General features: G+C 30.7%; 4 protein-coding genes across 4 annotated transcripts; 1 reads left to right on the top strand and 3 right to left on the bottom strand.

Moving 5' to 3' along the window:
- Positions 1–1,338: 1,338 nt before the first annotated feature.
- On the bottom strand, positions 1,339–2,444 carry LOC123306098 (gastrula zinc finger protein XlCGF8.2DB-like; the record flags this gene model as incomplete). The annotated part of the gene is made up of 1 exon (XM_044887971.1): positions 1,339–2,444. A coding segment is annotated over exon 1 (1,083 nt), but the record flags the coding sequence as incomplete, so codon positions are not given.
- Positions 2,445–4,149: 1,705 nt separating this feature from the next.
- LOC123290500 (4'-phosphopantetheine phosphatase) lies at positions 4,150–7,633 on the bottom strand. The gene is made up of 5 exons (XM_044870717.1): positions 7,617–7,633; positions 6,995–7,268; positions 6,142–6,496; positions 5,125–5,413; positions 4,150–4,716 (listed from the first exon to the last, which is right to left on the bottom strand). The coding sequence occupies exons 2-5, from the start codon at positions 7,246–7,248 to the stop codon at positions 4,520–4,522; spliced, it is 1,095 nt and encodes a 364-aa protein (XP_044726652.1). The 5' UTR covers positions 7,249–7,268; positions 7,617–7,633; the 3' UTR covers positions 4,150–4,519.
- Positions 7,634–10,877: 3,244 nt separating this feature from the next.
- On the bottom strand, positions 10,878–13,607 carry LOC123290504 (60S acidic ribosomal protein P0). The gene is made up of 4 exons (XM_044870722.1): positions 13,545–13,607; positions 13,294–13,379; positions 12,408–13,163; positions 10,878–11,110 (listed from the first exon to the last, which is right to left on the bottom strand). The coding sequence occupies exons 2-4, from the start codon at positions 13,345–13,347 to the stop codon at positions 10,967–10,969; spliced, it is 954 nt and encodes a 317-aa protein (XP_044726657.1). The 5' UTR covers positions 13,348–13,379; positions 13,545–13,607; the 3' UTR covers positions 10,878–10,966.
- A 1,382-nt stretch (positions 13,608–14,989) lies between these two features.
- On the top strand, positions 14,990–16,841 carry LOC123290494 (sister chromatid cohesion protein DCC1). The gene is made up of 3 exons (XM_044870709.1): positions 14,990–15,066; positions 15,130–16,194; positions 16,706–16,841. The coding sequence occupies exons 1-3, from the start codon at positions 15,041–15,043 to the stop codon at positions 16,812–16,814; spliced, it is 1,200 nt and encodes a 399-aa protein (XP_044726644.1). The 5' UTR covers positions 14,990–15,040; the 3' UTR covers positions 16,815–16,841.
- The last annotated feature ends 89 nt before the right edge of the window (positions 16,842–16,930 follow it).

Raw genomic sequence — 16,930 nt, 5'->3', positions numbered from 1 at the left:
CGCAGTCGAGATTTTTTGATTTTTTAATTTAATTTTTTGAAATTGGTATGTTTGTTTTAAATTTATATTGAATAAACTTTTATGTTAGCCATAAAATTGATAAAAATTATGTTTTAATGTATTTTATTTAAGTTTTTAAATGACTTAATTATGTCAAGTGTAATGAAGCTCAAAAGCCAGCGTCAAGCGTCATCATGAAATTACATTCTAAGACCATTTGACTTCAGTGCAGGATGGACGATTTACTTTGAGTATATATTTTTTTATTTTTTCTTGGCCAAGACTTAAATTTCTTGACATTTTATAGAACCTCAAAATTCATTGCCTTTAGTAAAATCATAGAATATTATACATAGATAACCCGAGGGATATGCTAGTCTGTAAGTGGATGCAATATGATGAATGAGAGAGAACACTGCCAGTTAGTTTCTATTTGTTCTTGTCATAGTCATATGTTATAATCATATGATGCATAGAGATTTTGTGTAATGTAAACAATATCTAGCCAATGACAATAGATTAGACAAGGACACATAGGAAATAACTGACAGTCTTCTCTCTCATTCATCACATCGTAAATTTTGGACCAAGGCATATTTTATTAAAATTTTTATACTGAATCCTAAACGTAAAATCTTGATATTAGAAACACAGCCTTGTCTTTATATATTACCTTAATCATATCTATATATATCTATGATAGACAACTTAGACCATTAAAGATATAATTTCACGATGACGCTTGACGCTCGCTTTGAGCGACAAATAAGAATTTCACCTAGCTGAAAAAAATAGAACTATATGCAGTTTTAAATTTAAAATATATAACTTCATGATAACGCTTAACGCTGGCTTCGAGCGTTAAATTAAGAATCCATCTATCTGAAAAAAATAGAACTATGTCCAGCGTTAAAATCCAAAAAATATCATCTAAGCTATCGAAATCGTTTTTTAATAGTCCAATTAATTAAAGAAATGTTAAAACTAAACATTATTTAGCTTTTTACGATTTGACGCTGCTGAAGTTTTTTCCCCTAATCAGATGGCAGCATGGTCTAAACTAATCACGTGACCTCTTTTGACGCTCAAACTCAGCGTCATCATAAAAGCATACCGTTAGCTACATAGATAGAGCGTCAAAGGATTTTAAGTGTGGTAATACCTGAGGTAATTGCTTAGGTCAAATCCATGATGGCGGAAGGGACAGGAAGGAAGAAGTTAGTCTATAATAATGAGAATAAAATTTTCAAAATAAATTTATTTATCATATTTTTTAATTACATATTTATAAATGTTTAATAAATTTAATAACTTTTTTTTAATTTATTTTGATTTTTCTCCAGTATGAGTTCGTTTATGTAGAATTAAATTGATTTCTTGAGTAAACGTTTTATCACAAGTTTCACATTCATAACGTTTTTCCCTAGCATGAATTTGTTTATGTTTAGCTAAACTGCTTGTCTGCGAAAATGATAGATGACATATATCACATAAATATGGCTTTTCTCCAGTATGAGTTCGTTTATGTTTTATTAAAGCGCTTTTATCATTAAATGATTTATCACACACTTCACATGAAAACGGGTTTTCACCAGTATGAATTCGTTCATGTCTACTTAAATAGCTTTTCCGTGCAAATTTTTGACCACACCATTCACAAGAATAAGGTTTTTCGCCAGTATGTGTTCGTTTATGTTCAATTAAAATTGATTTTTGACTAAAATGTTTATCACAAGTTTCACAAGAAAATGGTTTTTCTCCTGTATGAGTTCGTTTATGTTTTATTAAAACGGTTTTGCAAGAAAATGTTTTATCACACAGTTCACATGAAAATGGTTTTTCCCCGGTATGAGTTCGTTTATGTGCAATTAAATTACTACTCTGTGTAAATGTTTTGTCACACACGTCACACGAATAAGGCTTTTCCCCAGTATGTGTTCGTTTATGTCGAATTAAATTGATTTTGCTAGTAAATGATTTATCACACACTTCACAGGAAAATGGTTTTTCACCAGTATGAGTTCGTTTATGATCAGTTAAATGTTGTTTTCTATTAAAAGTTTTATCACACACTTCACACGTCAAAGATGTTTCTTCATTTTTAGTCGAATGAAATTCTAAATCATTTTCATTAAATATTTCTTCTTTAATAATTAAATCATTTAATTGGCGTTCATCGTTGTTGTTGAATAATGGATCACTCAAAATAATTCGTTTATTCTCCATTTTAATATCAGTTTCTTCAAGTATTTCTTCTTTAATTGCAGCTCCATGTGCTTTTTCAAATGGTTCTTCATATTTTATTGAATCACTTGCATCAAATGTTTCATTTTTAATAATAATCAGTTCTGTATTAAATTCGTTGAGGTCTTCACTGATTAATATTTCAGTTTTTACGTTTTGAAATGAATTATTCGCCATCCTCTTGAGTCTTGCTATTAGTCGAAGATTCCTGGATATAATAAAATTAAAATGATGCCTTTGTGTCCACCTTAAAATAAGCCTCTGACATCTGGTGTCAAAACGTATTATTTATATAATTTAAATTGTAGCGCGATTCGATTATGCATAAATTAAATAGATTTTTTTGAGAAAATATTTTTATCACAAAAATCATAGTATATTAAGTTTAGTCCCAAGTTTGTAACGCTTAAAAATAATGATGCTAGGAAAAAAAATTTGTGATTGGTGTTCATAAAATCATCTAATTAGTCCATTTCCGGTTGTCCGTCCGTCTGTGGACACGATAACTCAAAAAAGATATCGAGCTGAAATTTTTACAGCGTACTCAGGTCGTAAAAAGTGAGGTCAAGTTCGTAAATGAGCATCATAGGTCAATTAGGTCTTGGGTCCGTAGGACCCACCTTGTAAACCGTTAGAGATAGAACAAAAGTTTAAATGTAAAAAATGTTCCTTATCAAAAATTAAACAACTTTTGTTTGAAACATTTTTTCGTAAACATCACTGTTTACCCGTGAAGGCGCCAATTAGGCGGAAATTTTATAATATGTACTATACTTGATTATCAGTTATGTATGTGTCACATATTTGTATGTGTAATGTGATAAAGAAATCAACACTGACTATACATAGTATTTCAACAATTAACTCAGTCAATTGTTTGTTTTCACTTGTTTCTAATATGAGTTCATTTATGTTTTATTAAAATGGTTCGGCTGCTTAAGCAAGTACGGTGAAATTTGTAATAAATATTGAAAATAGGTACACTTAATGTCACAAAAAATGCACCCAATATTTATCAAATTTGATGAAAAAGTAAAAATTCTAAGGCTTTGTTGATATAGGTATTTATAAGATAATAGATAGAGTTGGTTTATTTTATGCTGAACCTTACCAATAAAGAAAATAAATAATATTACCTAAACCTAAAAAAAATCAACATTCTTTTTTTTTATAGTGTTGGAGAAAATGGAAACCAAAGTTTTTTCCTAAGTTAAGCGCCTTCACGGGTTTATTTAAAGGGATAACTTATACATTAAAACTTTTGTTCTATCTTTAACGGTTTAAAAGATGGATACTTTTTAAATTGATTAAATGAGCAAAAAAATTCCATTTTAAAATTGGCATATCTCGATCAATTTTGAAGCTAAAAAGTCGAAAAAAACGAGGTTCTTCACAAATACTTATTATTTGATGTATTTTTGTCATTTGTAAAAAACTGATTAAAGCCCCCAACTATCCTCCAAAAAAAAGGTTAGGTACGCCCCTGGAAGGTTGAATTTTTTTTACGAAGTGTTCATACCTTAATAAACAACTAATAAATAAAATTTCAAAGATGCATTAATTTTTTCTTTTTGTACTAGGATTCTAACAGGTATGGTTTACAATTTTTTTAGTCGTGGCCCATCGACATCTTATCATTAAAATCCATTTTATAACTGAATTAAGGAAGATTGTTTGTTTAAGGAAGTAAAAGTTGATCTTTAATAAAAATAATTACAACTAATAATAATAATATAACATCATAATTAATAATTAATTATCTAATTCATTTAATATAATTAATTTAACATAATCAATTTGAATAAAAACTAATTATTTTGATTTGTTGTTTTATTGAATTTATATGTATTTATTTTATAAAAATACTTCATCTAATTTAATTTAATTAATTAATTATAAGCGGGGAACCCGTCACAGTAAAACTGCACTTACACGAATTTCGAAATTTCGCATATGAATCAATACTGTTTAAGGTACAATATGTACAAGGTGTGCGAGGGTTTACCCCTTATCGAATTCCTTCTTTTTTTTTTCAATTTGTTAATTTTGAGTTCTATTTTCGAAATATTTCGATGTGACAGCTAAAAACTTGACCAAAATTTCTGTCACATCAGTTAATAATAAAAAAAAATCGTGGCAAAAAATATTTGTGTCATGATCAATCCTGGCACACCTAGTCCATATTGTACTTATCGTTAAATAGTAGTGATTCCAAATCTATGTAAGTACAGTTTGACTGTGACGGACTCCAAGGCTATTAATTAATGTTAATGACTTAGGAAGGCGCACCAGGTTCATATTGACATATCACTGAGAATTTCTTTCCACCTAAACGATTTGCAAGCCATTCATTCTTCACAACAGCTAATTTTAAACAATCCACTGATAATTTTGCATACAAGTTCGTGTGTAATGCTCGACCCATTCCTTCTAATATCACTAAATCCACGTCATGCATTGCTTTACACAGCGCTGTAAACAAAACATTTATAACATCCACGAATTTCACATTCGAAGTGAAATATAGATAATAATTGTCGTAAAAATACGTGCGGGATTTGCAACTCGCCAACTGGTGATAATAATTCGTACTAATTAAAATCACAAGTAGGATCGAATTTAGTAGTTACAATTTCGACTACCAGATGGCAATATAAAGATTTAAATTCAAATTACATAAGTGCCGCCAACTGGCGATAAAAATTTGTACTATTAAACAGGAAGTGAACCAATTCAAATACATGAAAATACACTCCTTGTTCGGTGTGACCTGTATACACATTTTTCTAGACATCATTCCGAATTCAAGAAGCTATCACACGTATTTTTACAACTGGTGACGTCTGGACAACTGGACAGAATCTGATGGTAATAACTTACCTGATGGTAATTTTCGTAAATCTAAACATGGACCAGTTTGTCCTGTTTGAAAGGCTTGTAATCGTCCAGAATTGAATGCATCGTTAATAATCATACAACATTTGGATGCTTCCTGTACAGTTGTTAATAATTCTGGATAAGTTAGATCGTTTAAAGCAGGTAACGTGTTCGCACATAAATAAACATTTGTACCTTGTCGTAATAATTCTCTGGCCGTTGGTAATATACCAAGTGTAAAATCTATACCAGCATTATCCACAAATATTGCGGCGCATTTATGTTTTGGACCCTACGAGAGATGCAACGCAAACTATTAACAAAAATATATATACAACTGGTTTTATACAGGGTGCTTTTTTAAGTTGAAATATGCTTGACGCCTCCAGAGAGGCAATCGAGCATACTTTGCAAATGTGAAGCTCTTGGAAAGCAAGCTGATTACAAGAAGGACAAAGTTGAAAATATACAAGACTTTGGGTCGATCAGAAATAACCTGTGGGAGTGGAAACTGGACACTCACGGTAGAAGATCAGGAGAAGATAAGAAGGTTCGAACGGAAAATAATCAGAAGAATCAATGGAGTGGTACAAATCAATGAGACAGAATGGCGTATCCGGAACAACAGCGAGATATTAGAAATCCTGGACGGTGAAGATATTGTTAAGTTCATCAAATTCCAAAGACTCCGTTGGTTTGGGCACGTCCAGAGAATGAAAGACGTCAGGATGCCGAAGAAGATACTTAACGCCAAGATCTATGCTACCAGGAAGAGAGGAAGACCAAGGCTCAGATGGATGGACCAGGTGCTGGATGATTTGAGGACAATGCGAGTCACTGGATGGGGAACCAAGACCCAGGATCGCAACGTCTGGAGGCGCATTGTGGAGGAGGCCAAGGCCCACGTCGGGCTGTAGCGCCTATTGTTGTTTATCTTACGTAGAAAAGCTCACTCTACTCCATAACTGGTAATCGATAGATGAATATTTTAAATTAAAGAGTTATTTTATTAAAAATTACCTCTAATCGACGTAACCAACTGTCCAAATTATCCACAAGCCATGGACGAGATTCAATTTGTAACAATGCCTGTGCCAATTCAAATTTCTGTGGTTTCTCTAATAAATCCGCTACAATTTTTGCACCCCAATCAAACATATTCCCAGCTAATAGACCTTGACATAACGATTCCCATCGTTGAGGACCTTCATTCAATGAATCCACTTCTAATAAACGTTCGGGTAATTGTTCTAAAGCCAATACGGTCTCATATTCTTTCTGGGCATACCAGGCATCTTTAAAACCATTCTCACGTAAATAACGTTCATTTAAATCCAGTAATTCACGTATACTCAGCGGTTCCGGGCCTAATAACCTAAAACAAAAAAAAAACGACATATTGAAACTGGGATGTAAAGATATAGAGAGTAGAACCACAAAATAATCTTTATTTTCGTCAATAACGAATTTTCGACAAAAAACATGTACTTTTTTTCCAAACGCTTATATATCGAAAACGGTAAAGTTTGGTGAAAATTGTTAAGAAACAAAGTTGCTTAGAATGGTTCAAAATATAACAAAACTCAGTTTTCTAATCAAACTTTAGACCAGAACCACAAAATAATCTTTATTTTCTTAAATATCGAGTATTCGGCGAAAATTCGCATTTTTATTATTCAAATACTTATATCTCGAAAACGGTGAGGTTTGGTGAAAATTATCAAGAGTCAAAAAATGCTTAAAATAGTCCAAAAATATAAAATTTAGCAGGTTATTTCTGTCCCACTTGAAAATCGTGAATAAATAAATCAATTTGCCTGGGTTCGACTATTTTTTTTGGTTTTATTTTCTCAGATAAAAGGGATGTACTTACTGTGGATTATCAAGTAGCGAATTCAAAACTTGTAAATATCTTTGACAACATTCGTCAGCCCGTTGTTTAGCGGTTGGATCATTCGGATGTAATATTTCTGATTTGATAACAAAACGTTTCACTAATTCCGCAAAACACTTGATCCAATATATTCGTGCATCGTTATCTTGTGTCAAATTAATACTATCCGGTGTATAATGAACGCCTTCAAGCAATAGTGGACATACACAATTGCTACTCGTTTCGGTTTCCATTCTCAAAACCAATTAATAATCTAATCATATTTTTAGTTCAAAAATCAAAATATTATCCAAAAACAATCTCGGAGTCACTTGATGCTAAAATTTTAAATGACTCGAGCTTTATAAACTTTTTGATAGGGCTATCATTACGTTTTTTGAAATTTCTTTTTAAAACTATAAAATTGTAGCTCGGTACTTGGCTACTAGTTTAAAAAAAAAAGAAAAAGGTTTATTATTGTGATAACTGATAAGATAAATAAAATAAATTCAAATTGTTCTATTTGTTCTAATTCAATTTGTTGTTTACATTTTGTTAATAAATTATAATTAAATAAAGTTTGTACAGTTTTATTAATTATTAAAAATAAAATTTTACATACTGAACTGAACTGAACTGATTATACACTTTTCAATTTGATAGTATTTTAGTTTAATTTACTTCCAATATAATTTATTTACAAATTATATGTCTTGTATTAGTCAGCTGTTTATTATACTTCAGATTTATTTACAGTTGACAGTTTTATAAACCCAGATTGAGGTTAAAATTAACTCTAGTAACGTCCGTCTCGCGACAGTATCTATTAGGCTGCTGGTATCCATTGTGATAAAATCAAATGTTACTAGATTTTATATTATTTAATTTTATTGCGCATTTAATTTAATAAAATTTTAAAAAAAGTCTTTTCTAAGCACCCTTTTTTACCCGTGAATGCGTCTCCAAAATTTCCAAATTTTTGCAAGTATTTTCGGGTATTTTTTTTGCTTTTCTCTTTTCTCGGTCAACTTTGAAGCTAGAAAGTCGAAAAATAAACGAAAATGTGCACAAATACTTCAACTAGAACTTTCTATTGAATTTTTTTTTTACTTGTTGCATAGTTTTTTTGTAATTTGTAAAAAACTTATTATAACCCCCCCCCCCAACTACCCCCCAAAAAAGGTAACTAGGTACGTCCCTGAAAGCCCTAATAAACAAATATGGAAAATTTCAAATATGCATTAAATTTTTCCTTTTAGGTATTTAGTTTAATTGTACTACACCGTTTTATTAAAATTAAATGAAATTGGAAGTAATTAAATATTAAGAATATTATTTTTAGGAAGTTAAAAAATACAATCAAATAAAATTTTATTAACACAAACATAAAAATGAATAATTTATAATTTTACAAACAAAATTAAACCATATTTTTTTGAAACAAAATAAATAAATAGATATAATTACCAAAAAATATATATTTTGGAGTTGATTTACATTTACATGACATTAAAATAAAATATATTGCTCAGTTTTAGACAAAGTTCAAGTTGATTGTATTTTTATAACTTGGCGCAGAAATTGCAACTAAAAATTGTTTTCATTCAATTCAATTGATAGCATTGTTTTCAGTTCAGTTCATCCAGATTCAAATAAAATAATCATTTTGTTGTTTGTTTAAGTAAAAAAAAGATGATAAATAGATCTTATTTATCACGTTAATTAGTCTAGATAACAATACAAAATTTAGTTTTTTTAAGTAATTGGTACTCAGACAAAATTATCTTTCATATTTTTTCTTAACTCATACCTTTGAAAATATAGTATCTGGAATTGGCAATAGAGTGAGAACGATCTCTCCAAGATGAGTGAGAAGGATAATAAATGACTAAGCATGATTATTAATGCGCATGTCTTTAATATTCAAATAATATCCTGGCACATATTTACAATATAATAATTGCCGTATAAAAAATATTATTTAATAATTAAACTTTGCTAACTTGAGATACATGTCTACTTTAATGTATTCCGTGTAAATAACACATTTTCGAAACATTTTTTAGAACTTTTATACAGAATTAATTAAACAAAAAGTAACTATTGAAGTCGTTGACATTCGTTCGATCATGCGCATTGAATACAATGCTCTGCTATTGTGACATGATAGGCCTATCTAGTAATAGATGATCTAAGGCTCATATAGTCCGGTTTAATAATTATTGCATGTCCATTTGTTGTCGATAAATAATAAAAATACATTCGGGTCTGTACGATTTTTTTACCTCGGTTTTCTTTGATTAATTTTTATATTTTTGAGATAATATCAATTGAAGGTGCTTTTTCGAAAATGCAAGAGTGTCTTGTCAAAATTCCAAATCTATCATTATCATTGAATCAATCAATTTAAATCAATAATTGTGAATACTGAGAAAATCGATATCTCAAAAAATCTGAGATGATTGGCCGAAAATTACCTCAATTTTCTAATATATGTATTAGGAGAACATCATGATTGGTAAGTACACTTAGATTTACAGCAAAAGATTTAAATTTTCTTTTTTATTTGCACATAAGGTACAAATAATTCGTTCGCTATCTAAAGAGAACGAAACGAACAAATAAGTGAAAAGTTTTTTTACACTACTTAAAGAAAAAGGTTTTAAAAAAAATAATAATATGAAAAAAATGAATATATTTATTTTGTTAATAATAAATTAAATTACAAATATATAATAGCTTTTAAAATTTTTAAATATAATTCGTGATAATTGTAGTTTGATTGATTAGCGGTAGACAGCGCCACAGTCGAAATAATTATTAGTTCAACATATTTGCCATAGGTGGCACAACCGTTGAAATTAATTTTAGTTCAAAACAGTTTTGCCATAGATGACAGTCGAAATAATTGGTAGTTCACAGCATTCGATATAGATGGCACCACCGACTAATAAAAGTTAGTTCAACCGATTTATTATAGATGGCACTACCGTCGAAATCAATGTTAGTTCAACAATTTTACCATAGATGGCACTACAGTCGAAATAATTGTTAGTTCACAATATTCGACATAGATGGCACCACCAACTAAATGTCGGTCGATATTAATAGTTAGTTCAGTATGTTTACCACAGATGGCCCTTAGATGTATTTTGTATTTGTAATTATTTAAAGTTTTTGCCTGAAATAAATTTTAAAATTTACAATTTATTTTTTTATGTTACGTTATGTTTATGTTTACTATAAAGTATCAAATTGATTTTTTCTATCTCCCAATTTTTTTGAATATTTTTATTTGGAGAACAGATATGTTCGGGGTGAACCTTTTTTTAACTTATCAGAAATTACTAGTATTTTAATACATACAGTGTATATCTATAAAAAACCCGTTAAAAACGCTCGTATCTCTCTTTCTTCGGAAAATTCATGAAAATGGAAAATTTTGTTAAATATTATTAGATTTTTGTGTTTATTGGCCAAAAATAATCTCAATTTTCTTATATTTGAATTAGCCTAACATCATGATTGGTAAGTACAGTTAGATTTACATCAAGATTTAAATTTTCTTTTTTATTTGCACATAAGGTCCAAATAATTCGTTCGCTATCTAAACAGAACGAAACGAACAAATAGTGAAAAGTTTTTATATACTGATTAAAGAAAAGGGTTTTTAGGTTGAAAACACTTACTTACCATTTCCCTATCAGGTACTACTAATTCCCTTGTAACTTATATTCTCCTAATAAAAATGTTTAAAAAAATTTCATAATTTTTGGTTAATTCGATTAATTACGGGAATAATTATAAAAATTCCTCATTTTCTCTGTAATAAAAGTGAGTATTTTTTTCAATACATGGAAAATAAATGAAATAAAAAGAAAAATTTTTAAATGTTTCAAAGTATTGTATTGACGTGTCTGGCAAATACAAATACAGCAAAAATATCGTATTCAAAATACAAAGATGTTATTTTTAATCGAAAAGACCAAAGCCCATATCGTCATCTTCACTTTCAGATTCTTCTTTCTTTTCTTCCTTCTTAGCTGCGGCAGCTGGTGCAGCACTAGCAGCGGCTGGAGCCGCAGTGGTAGCAGCTGAAGCAAATTTGCTTGGATCCTGTGTAAAAAAGAGATATAAACTAATTTAGTACAATAAAAAAAAAAAAAAAAAATTGGATTTGGGCGTTATGGATTAAATCAGACACCACATTCCGTGGCGTTTGTCACACATTACAAACTGCATGTCAGTGGGTTCAGCTATTTCTAGCTCTAACATGTGATTCAGTTTGATCGGACGCGTGCAAATTTCATCATACAAAAATTTATCAAAAAAATGGGGAAAAACGAAAGGAGGCTAGCTGAAGTTAAATTCGATGGAAGCTTCGCGTCTTTCTTTGCAATTTCACGGAGCTTGTAGGGTAACTCTTAAACGAAGAAGAGTCGATTTTTCTTATTTGTAGCACATGCTTCGTTTAGCAATCGAGCACGCTTTTTCCGAAGCATCTCTATTTCTGTATTTACACAAATTGTGCGGAAACTTTATCCATTTTTTAACTCACAAACAAAAAAGAGGGGGGGTTAAAAGTTTGACCGCTATATGTGTTTGTCTGTCTACGAGTGGCATCGTAGCTCGCTCTCGCTAAACGGATGAATCGATTTTAATTTTTTTTGTTTTGTTTGATAGGTAATTTAATTAAGTGTTATCTGCGTTAGAAGTGCGATTTTAGGGTTCCGTAACAGGTAAAAAAAAAGAAGCGAATTGCGTTATTTTTTGTCCTAACTAGGCTTACAAGTTTTAAAAGGGTATAATAATAAATGTGCAGTCCGCCACCAAATTAGCAAAGAGTACAAAGAGCACGACTAGCTAATTCTTACTGATGATGACTACTTGGTAATCGAAAATACGTATTTTAAAAATACAAAAAACTGATCTAGGATATTGGGGCAAAAATCGAAATTAATTTTAATAAATATTAGATGAGGGGGGAATATGACTTTAGGGATGGAGTTCTGCCACTCATGAAGTATTCTTTCTGTTAAAATTCACCACTGATACTTTCGTAACCGGAGATGGTGAAAAATGGTGATGGCGAAACAGTTTTGTCAACAAATAATTACACATCGATTGGAAATTTACGCTCTACATCTTTGGGCTGAAAGGTTTTCTCCCAAAAGTGCATGAAAAATGCGAAAATTGTATTCTAATATCGATTTTTCTGATTGAAAAATTAAAAAACCACGGAAAATTGTATAAATTGATTTTTGAGAAAAAATAAATATTGATCTTCGGGAAACATTAATAAAGATCCAACCCCCTTCGGGTCCAAATCGAACAAAATCGACCCTAGAGAAAGAAGACTGCTGAAATTGGAAATCTTAACTTAAAAAAAGGTAAATAATGAAAGAAATGATACCTTAATGAATTCCTTGATGGTTGCAGCTTGTTTGAATTCAACGTCTGTAACAGCAGCAATAGCCAACAAGTTCTTGAAACCGTTTGCAATGCTGTGTGGAGCTGAAGCAATTGTTGGATAACCAATCGACAAACAAACCGAAGCAATATTAGCAACACCAGCTTGGAATTTCGCACGTAAATCTTCTGGTTTAATATCCAAAATTTCTGGTGCAAAAATCGTTCCAGAATCGTACACTTGTTCAACAATTAAACCGTACGAGAACGGTGAAATGTTTAACATATTCAACAATGTTGCTTCAGAAGCACCAACTTTATCACCAGGCTTCAAAATATGTACATCGTTGATGATTTCAATGGTACCTTTGGAAATCTTGGTTGGAATTGAGAGAGCTTGGAAGAAAGATGTTTTCTCTGGACCTAAACCAGTGTTTTGAGCTGGAATGATGACAGATAATGGTGCAATAGCACCAGCACGAGCTGGGGCACGTACTTTGTTTTCTAATAGTTTGTCACGGACTTCCACCAAATCACCACGTGTGAACACGAAACCAACATTACCCTTGATGTGGGGTAATAGTTTTTCTAGGGCTTGATTACGTTCGATATGTCCTTTGATCGCTTTTCGCATCATGGTGTTTTTACCCATAAGTACGACGGCTGTTCCTCGTAATGACATACGAATTTGCTGCATTTGTCTGGAGCCGACATTGTCAGCGCCCACAATGAAACACTTTGGATAATCATCGATTAATTGCTATAAAAAAAATTAAAAGGTTATTTATTATTAGTCATTTCAAAATTTTCGCAGTTTTCTAAACAGTACATTAAAATTTTGAACGCGTCATAGAAAACACTTTATTTGAAGAGATTTTAAGTATACTTACAACAAGTTTAAGAAAATAATTGGACTTCCATGTGGCTTTGTCCTCCCTACCCATCTTGTGTGCAGGGATTTGTTACGGTTTAAGAACTGCAATTAAACAAAAAATTATTACTTACATTTTATAAATATTCACAATTAACATTAAAAAAATTAAAGTTATCACTAAATATCACACATTATTTTAATAATTGATTATGATTATTAATATTTTTTACGATTATTTTTTCTACATGATGAAACATATGTACTTACCAAAGCAAAGGTTATAAGCGCAATGGAACGATGAGGATGTGGCGATGAATTAATTCAAATTTGTATGGAATTATCACGATACGAAGAATTTCGATCGCTTATACCATAGACATTATATTACATGGACTACTACTTCCCCTATTCACCCAAACACAGGCAAAATTTTAACCATAGACATTATAATTCATAGAAAAATATATATTATTAGTTTTTTCGCTTCGAGTAATTCCTTTTTTGGATAAATTCATAATATCATTGAGGTTTAGAAATCATTATATTAAGATAAACTAAAAAAACACCTCGAAAATAACTAAAATCCTCTCATAAGTGTTCCACTCGTCAGTGATTTATTGAGGTTTGTGCTTCAAATATTCATTCATGAAGTTAAATTTAAATTATTCCAATTATTTGAAATTATACACAGTAATACTTAAAGGTGATATATACTTTCTCGAGAATCAGTTCCAGTTTAAAGGAAAGCTTATTCTTAATTAAAAATTGAATAGGTTACTTATAAAATGAAAATTGATGGTCGTTCCATCGAGGGCCAGTTTCAAATTAAACGAAAGTTTATTCTTAATTTAAAATGAATAGGCTACTAATGGGGAGGCAAGAGGGGGTTAAGTGTCTTCCAACCCCTGGGTTGCTACTGGAACTGCAGTTCCAAAAATTTCTCCACTTTAATAATAATTCTTCACAATGAGAATTCGTTGTTGTGTATTGTAGGATTCCATTTTATTTTACCTCATGTTATCTACTAAGGAACGGCCATTTATTTTTTGATGTCAAATTATATGACACTAAAAATGTCGCGCAATTCAAAACCAGCGTTTTATTGGAACACCTTTTATTTAGCTATTAAATCAATCAATTTTATTGGGAATTTTTTCATGAAACCTTTAATTATATGGCTAAAATGCTAATTGAATAATAATTTAACATCTCTCTTTGTTATTTACGACTTTCATGGATTGATTAAAAATGTATAGGTTTTTTTTTTTTTTTTAAGTAGACATATGCTTGAAACTCAAAAAAAAAATTTAAAATGCCTGCTCCCCACTCTGATTCAGAACTGACAAACATTAGATGAATGCTTTACATTAGACAGCTGTTCTTTATAAATACGCAAACATTTTTTTTTGTAAAGCGAATAGTTTTGACAGTAATTGATAACAAAAATTTAGGTGTTTTTATTCTAATTGAATAAAGAAATATCGATAAAAGTTATTTTTTGAATTTCAAGCATATGTCAACTTAAAAAAGCACTGTATATCCGTTCATTCTTATTTTGCATTTCACTTTATTCTATTCTGTGTAGTATACGAAATACAACAGTTTTGAAATACATTGTATTAATAATTTTTTGCGTACCCGGTATATATTTTGACATTTTAATAGATATAATTCTTAAGATGGCATATTAAACGTCATTTAAATGGCGGGAAAATTGTAAAAAAAATAACTTTTATAAGAATAATAACAAATTTATTTTCAAAATGAGTAAATCACCTCCTGACACCAGGTATTTTAAAAATTACAAACAATTCTAAATAAATTCTAACATTTTGTTTCTTTTCAAAACCAGATATTGCCGTTCACCAAAAGATATTAACAAAATTATTAAACTAGCTAAACTTTCCGTTAACGAATTAACTTCGACCACACAAACAATATTTTTCGCAAACGAAATGAAAAATGATATAAAATTCTTAGAATTAGATGAATATCTTTTAACACAACTCAAACAAAATAAACCGTTGCACTTAAAAGGGGACGGCGATGAAAATGTGGTTCTATGCACTGAAGATCGTACGTTCGATTTAAAAGAAGCGGAAGTTTCAAATTCCTTATTACTTATTCCCGATTTAGAACGATTTGTTGAAGATCAGGATCAAGAATTCGATGCTGAAAATCGTATTATTATTCGAAAGGATGTTATTCAAGTTTTTAATAGTTATGTCGAACCGAAAATTTGTTCACCACGTTTCGGAAAATTACATCAACTTTTAAACAATTCGAAATATAAAGGACCCGAACATGAATCCGAACAAATGACTTTATATTCGTACAATGAACTGTTATCGAAAGTTCAAGCTAGTAAAAAAGAATTCGATGACGTTTTAATAAAATTAAAAGCATTGGAAATCGATAATAAAATTCGTATTATTGATTTTGAATATCATTTTCGTGTACTCTCATACATGCTTGATTTAATACAAGAAAACTCATGGCAATTAAATGAAATCGATAAAAGCGAAACGATCCGAAGTTTAGAAGATATTGTACCAACGATTATTTTAGAAAAATTATTTAACTTATATACAGAACCATCAGGAATTATCGATGATAAACAATTTTATCGATATAAAGAAACGGATGTTTGTCGATTTTTAGCGGAAGCGTTGTTGAAAAGTACCGGGAAATTAAATTTAATGGATTTTATGCAAGCATGGAAAGAATCCGTACCGGAAGGAATGTTGACCGATGAAAGTATGTTAAATGGTTTGGCGGTTATTGATACCGAAACAAAACCGAATTGTGTTTGGTTGTTGTATGAAGAAAATTTACCGGAAACTATTACAGAACGTTTTCGAGTTTTATTCCAAGCGAAAGAACGTTGGACGAAGGAACAGATTATACCTTATATCGAGTAAGATGAGATTTTTGTATTCATATTTTTTTAAAAGATGTCATTTCTATCTAGACCAAAGGGTCTTCGGTGTCTAACTTGAGAACAACCTACTACCCCGGGAAAAGAAAATGTCTTCGGGTAAGACATGCTATTATGGTGCTGCCGAAGCCAGACAGCCCACCTGCTCCACAGCTTACCCACCTGCTCCCAGGATTGATAAATCAAAGGTTTCGAGTCCAAACATTCTAAACTTGACGTTTTTTTCCAACCCTTCTCAGCTGTGCTCTCTAGTGAGTTTCAGACGAGCACATGGGAATGGTCTAGCTGTGGGTATACGCATCTCTCAGTAGCCAGATCAGTCCTCAAAGCACTCATAGACTATCCTCGATTGAAATCTTTACGACTAGAGGACTCGAAGTGCAGCCTGACTATCCGAGAAAATGTTGATATGTACCCCCAACAGCAACCTTTCGTGTTGCATATAAAAGGAACTTTTTCTGTATTTTACTTTTTTTAAATATTTTTTTAGACGTTTATCAACTGCAAAAATGGATGTAAATACAATGCTTACAAAATATTCTCGATCAGCAACTGGAGGCGATGGTCGCAGATATTATTTGTCAAAACATGGCAAATAATTATCAGTTTCTAATATTTATATATTATTTATAGCCAATTTAATTTATTTTTAATAAAGTTTTTTTTTAAAACTATTTTTAATTGAAGTAATTTTTTTAATTTCACCTACAAAATT

Source organism: Chrysoperla carnea, chromosome 1 (assembly GCF_905475395.1).
Source record: "Chrysoperla carnea chromosome 1, inChrCarn1.1, whole genome shotgun sequence".
NCBI classification, from domain to species: domain Eukaryota; kingdom Metazoa; phylum Arthropoda; class Insecta; order Neuroptera; family Chrysopidae; genus Chrysoperla; species Chrysoperla carnea.
This window is presented reverse-complemented; position numbering and strand designations above follow the sequence as displayed.

What these genes read in the sequence shown, in the direction of transcription:
- LOC123290500 (XM_044870717.1), bottom strand. Translation starts at nt 7,248, where the DNA reads ATGGAAACCGAAACGAGTAGCAATTGTGTATGTCCACTATTGCTTGAA. An exon ending in GTTGGTTACGTCGATTAGAG is followed by an intron (nt 5,414 to 6,141) that starts GTAATTTTTAAT and finishes CATCTCTCGTAG; the next exon opens with GGTCCAAAACATAAATGCGC. An exon ending in TTTACGAAAATTACCATCAG is followed by an intron (nt 4,717 to 5,124) that starts GTAAGTTATTAC and finishes TTTTGTTTACAG; the next exon opens with CGCTGTGTAAAGCAATGCAT.
- LOC123290494 (XM_044870709.1), top strand. Translation starts at nt 15,041, where the DNA reads ATGAGTAAATCACCTCCTGACACCAG. An exon ending in AAATCACCTCCTGACACCAG is followed by an intron (nt 15,067 to 15,129) that starts GTATTTTAAAAA and finishes TTTCAAAACCAG; the next exon opens with ATATTGCCGTTCACCAAAAG. An exon ending in CAGATTATACCTTATATCGA is followed by an intron (nt 16,195 to 16,705) that starts GTAAGATGAGAT and finishes ATATTTTTTTAG; the next exon opens with ACGTTTATCAACTGCAAAAA.
- LOC123290504 (XM_044870722.1), bottom strand. Translation starts at nt 13,347, where the DNA reads ATGGGTAGGGAGGACAAAGCCACATGGAAGTCCAATTATTTTCTTAAA. An exon ending in ATTATTTTCTTAAACTTGTT is followed by an intron (nt 13,164 to 13,293) that starts GTAAGTATACTT and finishes TTTTTTTTATAG; the next exon opens with CAATTAATCGATGATTATCC. An exon ending in CCATCAAGGAATTCATTAAG is followed by an intron (nt 11,111 to 12,407) that starts GTATCATTTCTT and finishes TTTTTTACACAG; the next exon opens with GATCCAAGCAAATTTGCTTC.